The sequence below is a fragment of the Pongo abelii genome, chromosome 2 (assembly GCF_028885655.2).
Source record: "Pongo abelii isolate AG06213 chromosome 2, NHGRI_mPonAbe1-v2.0_pri, whole genome shotgun sequence".
In the NCBI taxonomy this organism is placed as follows: Eukaryota; Metazoa; Chordata; class Mammalia; order Primates; family Hominidae; genus Pongo; species Pongo abelii.
In genome coordinates, this window is record NC_085928.1 from 107,563,230 (window position 1) to 107,579,427 (window position 16,198).

The 16,198-nt window shown below is 59.0% G+C and overlaps 1 protein-coding gene across 1 annotated transcript in view; it reads right to left on the minus strand.

Moving 5' to 3' along the window:
* Window positions 1-1,253: 1,253 nt before the first annotated feature.
* Window positions 1,254-16,198, minus strand: part of PTH1R (parathyroid hormone 1 receptor) — a 31,557-nt gene continuing 16,612 nt past the window's right edge. The window contains exons 8-20 of the mRNA XM_024244993.3: window positions 11,036-11,138; window positions 9,198-9,332; window positions 7,105-7,215; window positions 6,878-6,996; window positions 6,604-6,698; window positions 6,210-6,405; window positions 5,613-5,766; window positions 3,982-4,042; window positions 3,587-3,653; window positions 3,207-3,301; window positions 2,401-2,542; window positions 2,277-2,318; window positions 1,254-1,797 (exon numbers count right to left, since the gene is read on the minus strand). Coding sequence (XP_024100761.3) covers window positions 1,411-1,797; window positions 2,277-2,318; window positions 2,401-2,542; window positions 3,207-3,301; window positions 3,587-3,653; window positions 3,982-4,042; window positions 5,613-5,766; window positions 6,210-6,405; window positions 6,604-6,698; window positions 6,878-6,996; window positions 7,105-7,215; window positions 9,198-9,332; window positions 11,036-11,138 — 1,707 coding nt within the window. The 3' untranslated portion in view covers window positions 1,254-1,410. The remainder of the gene's footprint in view (window positions 1,798-2,276; window positions 2,319-2,400; window positions 2,543-3,206; window positions 3,302-3,586; window positions 3,654-3,981; window positions 4,043-5,612; window positions 5,767-6,209; window positions 6,406-6,603; window positions 6,699-6,877; window positions 6,997-7,104; window positions 7,216-9,197; window positions 9,333-11,035; window positions 11,139-16,198) is intronic.

Below are 16,198 nucleotides of genomic sequence, written 5' to 3' on the forward strand. Positions count from 1 at the left end.
GTGGGGACTTTTTAAACATTCAGACCTTGTTGCTCTCCCTCTTGAACTTCCAGTGGCTCCCAGCCTGGCTCTGCAGCCCTTCAAGACTGGCCTATGCCTCTCTCAACCATTGCATGGAGCTCCACGGGTGCACCAGGCCCTTGGACAGCCTTTGGTCCTGTCCGTCATCTGGAAGGGCAGGCAGGGCTGGGCCTGAGGCTGCTCAGCAGGCATCCACACCTCCTAACGCCCACCTGAGTTTTTTGTCTTGAGCCTCCTGACCCCTCCCCTATGCCCTACAGGGTGTGTGTGGGCTGCTGGAGATGGGGTGCACTCCTGGATGCTGAGTCCATGGAGAAGAGCAAGGCGGGCTGAGCGGGAGATGGGAAGGCAGGGCAGGGCTCGTGCGGGGCCGTCTTCAGGCTGGAGCAAGAGCAAGAAGCTCATTCAGGCCAGAGCTCGGGGTGGGCATGCTGTAGGGTCAGTCCTCAGGGTGTCGGGCTAAGGGGCTCTGTGCCACTCTGGGGCCCACGAATGGCCCAAGGTGGGAGAGGGCAGGGTCCGGGGGGGTGAGTAAGGTGGTAGGTGAGAGTCAGGTGAGGACACTTAGTGACTATCCCAGATGCATAGTGAATGGATGTGTCCCACCTTGTAGGCCCCTGCCCAGCCAGCCCTCTGGGCTCAGACTCCTGGCTCCCCACAAGTCCTGAGCCAGAGCAGGGACCCAGCCCACCCTTCACCTGCTGGCCTGGTGCTCCTCCTGCAACCTCAGTCACAGAGGCATGTCAGGTCATGGGTGGATGCTAAGGCTCCTGCGTGGAGGGCTCCCTGAGTGGCCACCGGGCAGCCAGGAAAGGTCCACTCTGTGGCAGGGCCGTAGGCTTGAGGGTGTGGCCAGGGACCTGAGGGATCTGCCAGCAGCCCTGGGTGGCAGTGATGGGGGCAGCAGTCAGAAGAGTTGGCCCAGAGGAGCCTGGGTCCCCCATGGGGTCTAGGTACAAGTGTGGAGAGCAGCTCCACAGCTGGCGGCAACGGAGGCTGAGGCTGGATTCCCACATGGGTCCACTTGGCTGCTGTGTGACCCCTGCAGACTTGAGCCTCTCTGGGCCCCTTCTGTTGGATGATACCACAGGCCCCAGATCCCTCCCCGTTCTGAAGTGAGACCTGAGGATTCCTCCATGACTCATGGCCCTCCCCCAACAGCTTTCCCTGGCTCCCAGCCCTGCCCTCTTGGAGTGAGTCCCCAGTTTGGGCCACAGGAAGCCACACACCGCTTCCTTTTCCTTTTTCTTTTTCTTTTTCTTTTTTTTTCTTCTTTTTTTCCCTGTTTTTCCTCTTGGCCCCAGCCCTGAGTGGGAAACCATTCAACCACCCATCTTTTGGTCCATCTGTCCATCCACTATGTCAGCAGGTCCAGCCCCCAGCGCCTGGTCACATGACTGTCTCCCACTCTTCCTGTAGCAGGGCGGGTGGCCGCTCAGGCCCAGAGGCCTCCTCGTCCAGGCCTGAGCAGGAGCCGTTGAGGAACCCATCGTCCTTGGGAGCAGCCGTGGCAGGTGGTGTGGTCTCGAGGGTCTCCAGGGCTGGGGTCCCTGGCTTGGCATGGCCAGGCAGCTGAGGGTGGCCGTTGGTGGTGGCAGTGGGCAGTAGGCGGGGGCTGAGGGGCAGGCCGAGTCCCACACGGGGGCCGACATTGGTCACACTTGTGTGGGACACCATGGGGCCGTAGCTATAGCTGCTGCTCCCGCTGCGGGCCTTGCGCTTGAAGTCCAGTGCCAGTGTCCAGCGGCTCCAAGATTTCTTGATCTCAGCTTGTACCTTGGGGCAGTAAGGGCGCGGCAGTCAGGTGTGTCTCCCAACCCCAGCGATGCCCCATCCCGGCCCCTGGACACCCAGCACGGAATGAAAACGGGAATAGGGGACTCCTGGGAAACTCCAAGGCCAAGTGAGATCCCATCCTCACGACAGGGTGCTTGGCTACAGGCAGCCGACACACCCAGAATCTACAAGGCTCAAATTGCCCCAAAGATGGCTGAGTCCTCCAATCTGGGTCACAGATAATTGAACCATGGGGCTGGGAAGACACTTGGCTATGCCAGTGACTGAAGAGTCCCCACATCCTAGCACATCCTGAGCCTGCATCATCTGGAAAGACTTCTCTGCTTTCAGCATGTCCTCAGGGGTGTTCTTGGAGGCACAAAGAAATAACAGGGTGGAAGAATGGAGAAATGAGCCTTGAGGAAGCCTCTGGGGTATCTGCCCCACCCTGCCCTACGCCAACACTGTCTCCTGCTTACCTCGCCGTTGCAGAAACAGTATATGATGGCGACAAAAAATCCCTGTGAAGAGGGATGTCTTGAATCAGGACCTGCCCCTGGAACCCCTCCCGCCCTCAGCCAGGCCCGGGCCAGCACCGCGCACCTGGAAGGAGTTGAAGAGCATCTCATAGTGCATCTGGACTTGCCAGAGTGTCCCTGAGACCTCGGTGTATGGTGTGGCCATGAAGACGATGTAGTGGACGCCAAAGAGGGGCATGAGCACCAGCGTGGATTTGAGCAGCTTCCTGAGCCAGCGGGGCAGGTAGGTCAGGGCCAAGCCACTTCCCCTTCAACAAGCATCGTGCCACCCCCCACCCTGCCAGCCCCAGGCTCCGGAGGCTCAAAGGGGCCCAGGGCTCCAGTCACCACGGGAGGACAACCCAGTTCACCTGCATGGCTGCTGTCCTGGCTAAGTGCTAATAGGTCCCCTTGGTTCTCAGCGGTTTCCCGGAGCGGACTTCAAATGACAGTGCCCCTGTCCCTGGGCCCTTTGCACCTGTGGAGCCCTCAGCTGGCAAGCACTCCCCTCCACGGTCGAACCTCACTATCCCACAGTCCACTCCTCAGGTTTCAGCTGAGCTACGGCCTTCCTGGGGCCACCCACCGCCTACCTGTTCCTCAGACTCCCTGCAACCAACTCTTTGAGGAGAGGTTCAAGTTCATCGCACACTCACAGACTCCAGCTCTAGTGCAGGGCCTGGTACAAGTGGGCAGGCTGGCTTTGGGGTGCCCCTAGGGCCTCCCATCACTGCTGGGCAGGCCAGGTGGGTGAGGACAGCCAGGGAGTCAGATGCTGGGTCCTTTCCCTTGCCCCAGGCTCGTTCATGGGGCCACTGTCTTTCCTGGGGTACATGGTACCGGGACTCAGGGACCCGAGGAGCCAGGGCATGGCAGGCATGGTGGGCTCACCGGTACTGCTGCCGTGTGTCACACCGGCCGGCATTGGTCTCCCGCAGCTTGGTGGCAAGCACCCGGACGATATTGATGAAGAGGATGAAGTTGAGCTGTGGGAGTGAGGGGGCTGCGTCTGGAGGCTGCACCCTAGTGGGGCAGGGCAAGGCCTGGCAGCCACGGCCATAGGCTCTGCTCTGTCACTGCATCTCTGGGCGGCTCCTTGGGCCCTTGGTTTTCCTTTCTGGGCTGGAGTGTGGCTCAGCGGGTCCTCCGGCCTCTGTGGCTCTGACACTGGGGTCCAGGGAAGCCTCCTGGGTCCCTGCCAGGGGCTGGCTCCGGGGGGCCCAGGCGCACATCCCACCCACCCCTGTGGCCAGCAGCCCACCCCTGCTCACCACAATGGAGGCCAGGATGGGCACCTGGATGATCCACTTTTTGTTCCCGGAGCTCAAGTCCCAGCACCTGGGGGAGGTTGAGGCATTAGCTCCCATCCCTCCTGTTCCCATCCTAAGACTGCCCACATAGGCCCAGATTTGGTCTGGTCTGACATTAGCTGTTGAGGACACAGGGCAGGGGTGTTGGGTGTGGCCAGGCCTGAGGCCACCCTCACAGGCCTCTTTGGAAGTAGCCTCCTGTGACCCCGAGGGTGCTCCTGGCTCGAGGCTGGACTGAGAACTCCTGAGGCTGGGCCGTTTGAGGCCAGGGTACAGGAGGCCCTCTCACATGCTTCCTGGAAGAAAAGGGACCCAGGGGTGCTTCTTGCCTGGGCCCCTTCTCCACCTGGACCTACCCGGTGTTGGCCAGGGTAGCTCTGACACTGACCCACACAGCCACGAAGACAGCGGGCAGACCTGCGGGCACAGAGGAGGACAGTGTGCAGGGCTGTGGCTGCTGTCCACAAGGTCATCCCCCCTCATCCTCGATGACCCCCCAGCTTACCCCACCATTGCCCTGAACCCCTGACCCTGGATACTTGGTCCTCTTGGTGACAGAGCCACACTCTGCCGTGTGGTGTCCTAACAGCTTCCCCTTGGGGCTCCAGCCCTCAAAACCCAGCTCAGCCTCTGCCCCCATCTTGGCTCCATATCATATGCACATATATGGGGTACAAGGTATAATATAATAATAAGGTATCACTAACTGATCCACGCCCTGTCCATTCCCTCTGCAGAGGGCACTGCTTTGGACTTGCAGCTCCCGTGGGGAGACAGCCTATTTTCCGCATTTTTTTTTTTGCCCCAGCACAGCACCCCCCACAACCTGGTTTGAAAGGTCCTAGCCCTCGTGGATGAGACTGGATGGGGTGAGAGGTTTTGTCCCGAGCAGAGGCCACAGGGAGACCTTGGTGTGTTGGTATGTCCTGGCCTGCGCCAGCTCAAGGGGCACATGGTATATTTGGGTGAGCTGTGCCTCTGGGAAGGGAGCCCCAGGTCTTCCCCGACCACACACCACCAAGTTGACTCTAGGCCTGGTACACCCTTGGAGGGATAGGGTATGATCTGGATTTAGGGTACGAAAAAGAGCTGTGACATTCCTGTGCCCCAGGATTCTATGCACTCCCAATCTGCATGTCGCCAGTCCACTAGGACACCTCCTAGCCCCAGAGCCTGCATCTGTTCCTAGGACTGGGCCCAGGTCTCCCCAACTCTGGGGCTTGTCATGGTGAGGTCAGGGTCAGGATGTATGTCGAGGGGCAGGGAGGCGGTGGCTGTTGACCTGTGGGTCTCTGGGTGCTGAGTGCGGAGAGGGCTCCAGCCACCCGGCCCACCCCTCTGCAGTCTGGCCAGTTGTCCCGGAGCCCAGCCAAGCTGTGCAGCTGCCAACAATAATGGACAATTATTGGTAACTGGATCCCAGAGCCTGTGGGGGGCTGGGAGGAGTGCGCGGCTCCAGCAACCCATTCTGCAGAGGTGCTGTGAAGCTCAGGTGATGCTGAGGTGCTGGGCCCACGGCTCTGGGCCATGGACCCCGCAGGCCTTCTGAGGCTGGCAATGGTGTGGGCAGCCCCGCACCCCATCCCAGCAAGGGGATTGGTGGGGTAATAGATGCTGGCCTAGTCCATGGGACTCAGGGTAGAGGGAGGGTCCCAGATCCCAATTCCAGCCCCAGGCTGACCTCTGACCCAGTATCCTACTCTGATCCTGAGCTGAATCTTGGCCTGATGGTCCCTCCTTTCCCTCTCCTGGGCCGAGCCTCAATTCAAGTGAATCTAAACTCAGGTGAACCTGATCCCTGGCCAAGCCCTGCTGTTCCCTGAGCCTGGAATGGGGTCAGGATCACAGAAGGGCGGCAGGCCTCTCTCCTGCTGTTCCACTTGGGGCGGGATGTGCTGTGTGGGCGCCTCCCCCCAGGGGCTGCCCTCTCCCTGTCACCCACGGTGCCACCCCTGCCGGCGCCTCACTACCCGCTGTGCCCGCGTACCCCAGCCGAAGACCGTGAAGCCCCACAGGTACTTCTTCTCTGAGAAGAAGGCCATGAAGATGAGGCTGTGCAGGTACAGCCCCTCCACCAGAATCCAGTAGTAGTTGGTGGCCAAGAAGTAAAGGAAGAAGGTCACAGCCACCCTGCAGCCCGCCTAAGAGACCAGCTGTTGTTAGTCAGACGACAAGGCCTGCCTCCGGGAAGTCAGGGCTGGGCTGGGGGGCTGGGGCGGCTGGAGGGGACAAGTGGTGCCGGCCAAACAGGCCAGGAAGGGGCAGGCTTCGCTTGGGAGGCACTCTCAGTGGGGTGCGGTGTCAGGGGCAGGAGGCAAAGTGAAGAGGTAGTGTGGCTAGAGGGTACTGGGTTGAGGTAGGAGCCTTGATGGCAGCGCGGGGCGTGTGGGACACTCGGAGCCCTTGGCAGCAGGGTTGGCGGCAGAGCTGAGGGTTGCGAGGGACCCTATGAGACGGGTTTGAGTGGCTGAAGCCAGTGGGCTGGCAGGAGGCGGGCAGGGCGAGGGCCGGGCTGGAGGGGGGCGGGGCGGGGCCCACGAGGCCAGTGGCGGCACCGGGAGCGGGCGGGCGGAGGGGTACTCACGTAGCCGGCAGCGGCGGTGGCAGGCGGCGGTGGCGCCTGGGCGATGGCGCGCAGCTCCTCCTCGGTGAGGCGCTCAGCCTCATCGAGCGTGGCGCCAGAGTAGAGCACCGCGTCCTTGACGAAGATGCTCACGGCGCGCAGCATAAAGGACAGGAACAGGTGCATGTGGATGTAGTTGCGCGTGCAGTGCAGCCGCCTGCGGGGCGCGCGACATCACCGTGAGTGGGAGTACGAGGACGCGCGGCGGGTGGACAGGAAGCTGGGCTGTGCGCCGTAGGTAGGGACACCCGCCGGGGGTGATAGGTGCAGGGAGTGGGTCGCATCAGACCTCGGCCACCGCCCCCCTCCACCATGTCTCACCGCCTCTCGCCCCGCCCCGCCCCGCCCCGCCCACCTAAAGTAGGCCAGGATGAGCACAGCTACGGTGAGGGACGCCAGGGACACGGAGTAGCCCACGGTGTAAATCATGCCCAGGCGGTCAAACACCTCCTGTGCGGGGGGAGACACAGTCAGAGCCCTGGGACCCAGGGTGAGCATCAGGGTAACAGCAAGAGGCCAGGGTAAGGTTGCTGGAGGAGTCAAGGTCAGGAGTCAGGGCTGGGTCAGGGGTCACCTGTGGGTGGGAGTGAATTTATCCCAGTCAGGTTGGGGAGGAGAAAGGCTCGCACCCGTTCACGAGTCTCATTGGTGAGAAATTGGACACACTCGCTGTAGTTGGCCCACGTCCTGTTGTGCCCAGGCACCAGCTCCCAGCTGCCATTGCGGTCACAGCGTCGGTAGGCATGGCCTGCAGGTCCATGGGAGGTCAGGGCCGGCAGGGAGGTCTGGAGGCACTGAACCCCTAGCTCCAAGTCTCAGCCTCCTTGTGATCCCCACCCCTTCCAGCAGCCCTCACCTTTGTGATTGAAGTCATAAATGTAGTCCGGACAGGGCACAGCCACCACCTCACCTGGTGCCCCCAGTGGCCAGCACAGGATGTGGTCCCATTCCGGCAGACAGGGGCGCCCTGTGCCCAGAGACAGACAGGGTAGGGGATACCAAAGGAGAGTCAAGGCCATGATTAGTGACCCAGAAGGATGAATACATCTGTGGGTTGTTTTTTTTTGTTTTTGTTTTGTTTTGTTTGAGACGAAGTTTCTCTCTTGTTGCTCAGGCTGGAGTGCAATGGTGTGATCTCAGCTCACTGCAACCTCCGCCTCCCAGGTTCAAACGATTCTCCTGCCTCAGCCTGCGGAGTAGCTGGGATTACAGGCATGCGCCACCATGCCCAGCTAATTTTGTATTTTTAGTAGAGACGGGGTTTCTCCATGTTGGTCAGGCTGGTCTCAAACTCCTGACCTCAGGTAATCCAACCACCTGGGCCTCCCAAAGTGCTGGGATTATAGGCATGAGCCACCGCACCCAGCCCATCAGTGGTTGTTGGTCCTGCAGGGACACGTGTGCCCCAAGTAGGAAAATTCAGGCTTTGGAGCACTCTGGAGAAAATGTATTTCTGTGTGCTGCACCCACCTGGCCTCATAGAATTTACTATGACCTCTGCGATACAGGTACTGGCACTGGCCCCATTTTCCAGATGGGCTGACAGAGGCCAAGAGAGGTAGGCAACTTGCTGAGGTCATACAACACAGGGCCCTGTCCTCTTCAAGTGCTCAGCCCCGGGCCAGGCCTCTCGCCTTTCTCTCTGCTCTAGGAACCACCTTCCAGGTGTCTCTGAAGAAGGGCAAGTACCCAGACTAACTCTCCCTCAGCTGGGAGGCTCCCTGTGTGCCCCTTCCCCTGGGATCATGGACAGGCGGCAGGAGGTCTGGTTTCTAGTGCCTGCTGGACTCCAAGGAGCTGCTGACCTCACGCAGGTGTCCCCAGTCTTTCTATTTCCATTTCCTCATTGGGAAGTTGGGATTAACCACATTGGCCCATGCTTCTACCACCACTCAATGCCTGCCCTGAGTACCTGCTGTGAGACTCCCACGGCCACTGCTGGGGGAGATCGATTCCCCAAATCTAAGTGCTAATGGTGTGATTCAAAGTAGGGTGACATGCCACTTTGGAGCCCCAGCCTCACTGCAGGGAGGCTAAGTGACCTTGGAGGGTCCCCAGCCTCTGGACCTTCCACATTCCACTCCCAGCTTGCAGCCCCCTTCTCTCCCTCTGTAGGGCTCCAACCACAGGACTCTCCAGCCACCCTGGAAGGCTGCCTTGATGGCTGGACCCGCCCTGGCTTGGTGAAAGGCTCTCTGTCCTGAGCGCCATATTCCCAGCCCCACCCAGCCAGGCCCACAATTCCCTCTGGTCCCCAGGGAGCCACAGGGTGACCACAGCCTCCCAGATGTGGCCCATCTGGAATCTACTGCCCACCCGGCCGGTTGAAACCGGCCCTGTGGCCAAAGCCTGGGCTCTGTCTGCCTTTCTTCATCTGCTTCCCTCCCTTCTCTTTTCCCCTCCTTGTCCCACTGCCTCTGGCCCCACCCTCTGCCACTGCCCTCCTCTCCTTCTCTATTTCTGTGGCCCTATCCACTATGTGTCCCCATGTACCACCTCTGACACACTGAGCCCAGACTTCAGTGTGTGCCTCCTGGTCCCCTCTATCTCTGTGACTGTCTCTCCCTGCCTTTCTGTTGATCTGTCTCCGTGCCTCTCCCTGTCTTTATCACTATCTGTCTGTCTTTGTGTATCTCTCCCTGCCTCTCTGTCCCCCAGGGTTCTCTGTCATCTCTCTTTCTCTCCATGGGTGGGGACCGTAGCCCTGGGTCCACTCTTGGCGTGGTGCTGGAGAGTTCTCTGTTCATCTCTTTCTGAGGCCTGAGCCATCCAGCTCCCCTTCCTTCCCACTACACTCTGTCTTCTCCCAGCCCCTTGCCTGGGGATGTGGCTGCAGCCTTTTACTTTCTATAAGAGCCAAGAAGCATGAGCTCACATCAGAGGGACAGTGCAATGGGGGTGGGTGGATCCAAGCCCATGCCAGCTGGATGCATGGAAGCAGAGACATACCTCGGTACCTGCTGCCAGTGGGTGCCTCCTTGTCCTCCTCAGACTCAGGGTAGAGCTTCCCAGATGCCTTATCTTTCCTGGGCTTCCCTGATGTGGACGCAGATGTCCATCCCTTGTCTGATTCCATTATGTCGGCTGGAGAAACCAGGGTGGTAATGATGGCTGTCAGCTGTGCTACAACAGGAGACCTGGGGTACTCTTTGGCCTCAGACTCCCCCTTGGCACAATGGAGGGGTTGTCTCCTGCCCTGCTGACATCCAGGCTGTTGGGAGATCTGAGATGATGGCTGACGAGGTGTTTAACAAAGTGTAAAGTGCTTGCCAGGTGAAGTAATAAGAGGAGGTGGAGATTATCCCCCAGGGTTGGAATGGGAGTGCAGGATCAGCTAGTGGGGTGAGCACTAAACTGGGCAAGACAGAGCAGAGGTGGTATCCTCCCACCCAGGAGTCAGGAGTGGGGGCCAAGGCCACGCAGCAGTGAAGGCCCCACCAGGGGGCGCACGGTGAAAGCAGACAGAGTAGGTGATGTCAATGGACAGGTTACATAGCGAAAATGAAGTCTGGCCTGCCTGAGTGCTGTGCAGGTAAAGAAGCTGGTGGTGAGAAGACCAGAGCAAGGTGGTACAGTCAAGAGTGGACAGAAAAGACCACCCCATCCCCTGCCCTGGATCCTCAAGTATGTGGTTCACAGCTTCCACAGTGGCTGTCGAGATGCCTAATCTGAGATGGAGCCTGGCCTCTCTTCTCATTGGAGAGATGCTGGAGGTCTTTTTTTTTTTTTTTTTGAGACAAGGTCTCCCTCTGTCACCCAGCCTGGAGTGCGGTGACATGATCATGAATTACTGCAGCCTCAAATTCCTGTGCTCAAGTGATCCTCCCACCTCAGCCTCCCCTATAGCTGGGACTACAGGTGTGCACCACCACACCTGGCTAATTAAAAAAAATTTTTTTTTAGAGATGGGGTCTCACTATGTTGCCCAGGCTGGAGAGGTCTTTCTTCCTAGCCACAAAGTCTTCCTCATTTTCTGACTTGTATTCCTTCAGCCACCACCCAAGCTAGGCCCCCCTGGTCCTCACATGTCGGGTCTGTGGCAATGATGGGAAGCTGAGTCCAGGCAGCCTGGACTGGGATGAGAATGACTGTGCTCATTTTCCTGCCTCCACTCTTGGGCCTCAGTGTGGGGATGTGGGTAGCAGGGTGGGGTACAGTAGGAAGAGAGAGGCTCCATGGTGGATGATGAGGGGCAAAGAGAGGCTCCTCCAGGCTTTCACAATTAAGAAGAGGGGCTGGGTTCAGGACCCAGAGTGAGGGGCCCACCTGACCCCCCAGATCTCGATGTGACTGGGAGCCACTGTTGGGGCTGGCATCGGTGGGGCTGTGACTGCAGAGACCATGTGAGTCTCTGTGAGTGTGAGCAAAATCTGTGTGCCACAGAGTGTGTTTGTCATTACGTGCTTGTGTTCTGGGCGGGCACCAGCCTCAACCCCTGCAGAACCCTAAGGGCTTCTCAGTGGAGGAAGCTGCTCCTCTCCTTCAGTCAGTTGGGGTCTGGGCCTCTTCGGTTGATGAGATTAACCCGACAGCTATCAGTCTGAGTGCTGGTGGTGGGCAACACAGGGACCTGAGCTCAAGACTTAGGACAAGCCATGGATGCCCGAGCCTGCTGACTCCACTCTTGCACCACGCACCCCACTTCGGTTCTCACTTCGGCCTGGCCCCCTTTACCTGAGTCCGCCCCCACAGAGAGCCTTCACCTGGCTCTGTATCCTGGGTCCCGCCCTTGACTGGCCCCTCCCTCACCTGGCCTCATCCCCAGACCCTCTTCCTTTGATCCCCACCTGGCCTCTGCAGGACCTCCTTGAGCCGTTTTTCACACTGGGCCTGAGCACGGTGCAGCAGGAAGATCTGTTCCTCTTTAGTCATGACGTCATCTGCATCCACCTGCCAAGCCGAAGGTCAGACCACAGGCAGGACTTTCCGGTGCAGCAGCAGGTCCCAGAGACATCCCAGTTTCCCAGAGGGATTACCCCCTTTCAAAAGGTCCTGATTCTAGAGGGAAGGTGGGATTTCCCCTGCATGTGGGGAATCTGCTCTATGGAGCTCGCACCTTACAGATGGGAAGCTGTGGCTCTGAGGGGTGGGGCCTGCCTGATCGAAGGGAAAAAGCGGGGGCTCTCTCCTGCCTGCCCGCCAGTAACCCTGTAGGCTGCAGTCACTGATATTCTCTGTCCAGTCCTTTCCCCAGGGGTACATGGGACTGGAATGGAATGTCCCAGGATGGATCCACACAGGATCCTGGCTGCCTGCTGGGGACATGAGTCGGGGGCAGGGGGTGGATAAGGAGTGGCGAACTCTGGGGAGACAAACCCAGCCTGGAGTCCTTCAAGTCCTGGCACCCTGGGGGCCCTTGGGAGTCACCAATTTCCATCTTGGCCCAGCTCCCCAGTCAATGCTGTCCCCAGTGAACGGTGAGTGCCTCAATGCCTCCCCTCCTTACAATCCCAAGAGAGAGAAAGAGAGGATGGAGGAACTGCTGGCACGCGGCCTGGGTTGGGCTGGGCACTCTGGTGCTGGCTGGGGGGTGGGAGTCCCTGTCATTCCACTGCTTATCTGGGAGCTCCCTCCATCCAGACTCCGGAGTTCTGATGACACTCAGGCCCTCACTCCTGCTGTTCTCTGCCTGGAATGTCCTTTCCCTTCCCTCCAACCTGCACACCCTGGGCCCTGGCTGCCACCCACCAGGACTCACTGGCCTCATTATAAGAAAGGAAATGAAATATCATGCGGGTGGAGGCTCACCCTGAGCAGGTGGCTGCTGACGGGTCTGAGCCTCTGTCCTCTGACTTGGGAGAAAAGGAGTCGGGAGCAGCTTGGTGTGCCTAGCCCAGCCACTCCCGTGAATGTCACCCGCAGAGGTTAAGGCGGTCTCTGAAACCTCCCCAGGGCGGGGCTGTGAAGCCCTCAGCCCCATCCCTCTTAATTCAGGGCCGTGTTTCCTCAGACCCCTGGGCAGGGGTATGTCCCCTGAGACGACCCCCTCCAACCCTCCCGCAAAAGGCTACGTCTCCTCAGCTCCGGGGCAGAGCCGCATCCTTCAGACGCGCCAAGGCGGGGCCGGGGCCCTGCAGTCCGAGCGTGGCTGTGCAGGGCGGGAGGACCCAGAGGAGGCAGGGGAGGAAGGAGGCGGGTCGGGGATGGGGCGGGCACCGGCGGGAGGGGCGGGCAGGCCGGGTCGGAGAGCCTGGCTGCAGGGAGAAGTTAATTGACCGCGTCTCTTGGCGGCAGCAGCGAGGGCTTCCAGGGCCAAGGAGTCTCCAATTGGCTCGGCCGGCCTCGGGTTCTGCTGGTTCCACTTAGCGGAGCCCCGTGCGCGTCCCTGTGCGCGCGCGAGTGGCGGCGCATCCTCGAGTGGCCGGCGCGTGCACTTGTGTGTGCCCGTCCGTGCGCGTTCTCACATGGAGACTGTCCAGCATGTCAGTGTGGGACGCGAGCCGGACGTGTTTGTGAGCATGCACGTGCACATGTATTTCTGGGCATAGGGCGGCGTGTGTGCGTCTGTGAGTGAGGCGGCAGCTCCTTAGCCTTTGCGTCTGTGGGTGGCCCGTGCTTCTGGTGTCTCTGGGGGCTGAGGTGGACCCTGAGATCTCCGCGGGACCACTGCTGTGGACCCCAGGAAGGGCTGGAGCAGATCCTCACGTGCTGGCGGCTGGCCAAAGCTCCTCTATCCTAGTCTCTTTGCTTCCCCAGCTATGGCTGAGCTGGCTGGGGCAGAGGTAGACACAGAATGATGGGGGGGCTTAAGGGAGGACAAGTTGGACTTGCCAGGATCCAGGGGCCTCCAAGACTAACCTGAAGCTCTCCCTGTGCCTCTGACATGGGGGATCCATGCTGGTGAGGGGGCTGATCCCTGCCCACCCCACTCCATTTACAGCACCCATTAACTACCATTTCCATCGTTGCTGCTAGTACCTCCATCAATAACCATCATTACTGTCACTAACACCAACACCAGCATCACCAGTCCCTCCCAGTACTACTACCACCACCACTGGCATCACCGTTACCACCATGAGCACTACTGTAATCATCAATATAACCACCATCACCACCATCTGCACCATCACAACTGGTACATCACCAGCACCAGCACCACTGCCACCACCTCCAGCATCACCAAGGCAACATTAGCACCATCACCAATACTGCCACCTGCCCAACAACTACCATCTACATTGCCTTTGCCATCTTGTTGTCTTACCCCCTCCCCACTATCCTTCTTCTTCTGCCACCTCCACCCCGCTCAAGACAAACCCATTGTGCTGTATTTTCTCCAGCTGATGGAGAGCTCTGGAGTGACTGACGGAGGCTCCCACCCATCCCTAGAGACTTGCTGACTCACTGGGCCTCCCAACAGACAGACCAGCCTACTGATATGACTAGGGGTCACCCCTGATGGCCTAGACTACAGGCAGGCAGTCATGGGTTGAAAACTGAGTGGCCATTTGGCAGCCTGACCACCAAAAGCTGACCAACACACCCCTCACTGGCTCAAGGAATTGGCTCAGCCTCTACCTCCAGCTGTTGGCTTCACCTTCTCCATGGCCAGGAGGAGGCACACCCCTTTTTCTGGAGGTGGGATGTTCAGGAGAGGGAAAGATATGTGCTTCCAGCACGCATGGCTCCCACACTCCTTCATTCATCCATAGGGGTGGTGGCCCCACCTCTGGCCTCCCTGAACTTTAGGACCTATTTATCTGTTAGCACAGCCATTGCAACAAGAATAACTCATGTTAAAGTTAAGGAAGCACTTTCCCAAGAAGAGGAGGATAACCCTACACCAAGTGCACTACCCTTCCAAACGTTAGCTCACAGCTCCGTGCCTGGAATGCCCCCACTCCTGTTCACTCCTCCCTCCAGCTGTGCCCTCCTCTTCAAGGAGATTCTGCCACCAGCCCCACAATGTGAATCCCACCTCCACCCTTGACTAGCTTCATGTCTGAGAAAGTTGCTTAACCCATGTGCCTCAGTTTTCCTGTAAAATCAGGGTAATAATAGGGCTGTTGCTGGCCCGGCACGGTGGCTAACACCAGTAATCCCAGCACTTTGGGAGGCCAAGCCAGGCGGATCACCTGAGGTCGGGAGTTTGAGACCAGCCTGACCAACGTGGAGAAACCTCATCTCTACTGAAAAATACAAAATTAGCTGGGTGTGGTGGTGCCGCCTGTAATCCCAACTACTCGGGAGGCCGAGGCAGCAGAATCGCTCAAACCCGGAAGCAGAGGTTCCAGTGAGCTGAGATTGCACTATTGCACTCCAGCCTGGGCAACAAGAGCGAAACTCCATCTCAAAAAAAAAAAAAAAAAAAAAAAAAAGGCTGCTGTGAAGATTAAATGAAGTACTTCACAACAAGCCTGGGCAGGGGTGAAGCTCAGGAAAAGCTGGTTGCTATTGTTGATACTGTGAGCAGCAGCAGCAGCAAGTCACATCCCCGCCATGTGCACCCCTGCTGCCTGGTGACATGGGTGCTCCCAGCCAGGCCAGGGACCCAAGGTGGCTGGGGGAGATTATCTGGGTAGATGGCTGAGTCCAGCAGGTGACAGTGAGGGGCAGATGGGAGATGGGGCCCCAGGGTGGACTGGGGGCAGGGACTACAGGAGGACCTGCTAGATAACGTGTTCCTGGCAAGCTTTTGGGATGGAAGAGTATCCCAATGGCTCCTTGCATTTCTGGATCCACTCTGGACTTACATTAGGATTCAACGTTACTGCCAGAGGCCCCAAGCTTGAGCTTAGGAGGAAAAAGGACCCCCTCCTCTGCCTCTGCCCTGGCTGAGGAGGCCTTATCTCCTGGGGATGAAGGGGAAATGCTGACAGCTGTAACTCTTCTCAGCCTGGCATGCCCCCTGTCTGCTACTCCCTTCTCCCCGCCCCTCCAACCCTCTCTCCGTTGAGGAGTTCCTGTCTTCTTGGCTCAGTGCCAGGGTGCAGAGGACTCAGGCTTGCATCCCCTTAGATCCAGCAGATCTGCAGATCTTGGGTCTCAGGGGTGAGGACTGAGGGACTGGGGCTGGGCTGTGGCCAGGGGTCACTTAGTCCATACCCACCATTTACAGGCCACCCAGCCCTGCACCAGGTGTCCCATATCCCCCCCAACACTCCTCCTATGGTCCTGATTAGGGCTGACTTGACTCCCCCAACCCAGCCATCACGGTGCTTGGCTTCAATACCCCCCACTGTAGCACATCCTCCCCATGGTCAGCAAGGAGCTTTAAAACCCATGCCTCCTGCACCTTCTACCACATCCCCATTTTACAGACAGGGACACTGAGGCCAAGAGTCACAGAAAGATGAGGGCCAGGGATGGAGCTAAGATCTGCTTCACACTGAAGCAGCAGCCTTGGAAGAAGGGAAAGAGAGGAGAAAGTGCCCAGCCACACGGGTACCCTGGCACCAGCCACAGTATCATCTTTCCATAATCCTGGATTTTAGCTGCTGCATTAAGCAAGTCTCCCTTTGCAGATCCCCTAAGGCAGCCTCCCCGAAGCCGATTTAGGAGTGGAGGTGGGTAGACATAAAGTGTCAGTGGTGCTGGTGATGGCGGCTTGTCCCCAGCTGTAACTGGGTAGAGGACAGTTGGGGTCTGGTGTTGGGAACCAGGCCGTTGATGCCTCTAGCACCGCCAGAAGGAGAAAACCCTGGCTAACAGGAGACCCCTTCGTGACCTCCTGGCCTTCCTACAGCCCTCCTCCAGGTTCTACTACTGGGACCCATGCTGGCACCCCTGGATGTCTCCCGTGCCAGCTGGCTGGGACTGCTCCCCCATCCCTGCTGCCCTCTCTCTGTCCGGCTGGCCTGAGCAGGCTCCTCGTCCTGCCCCGCCACCGCTGACAAGTGCTGTGCTGACTTTTCCTCCCCTTCGCCAGGCCTTCCTGAACAGGCTGCCTGTGTTTGGGGCTGGGAGGGGCTGGGGGGGAAGAGGCACTGTGACGCCTCTCATCCTGG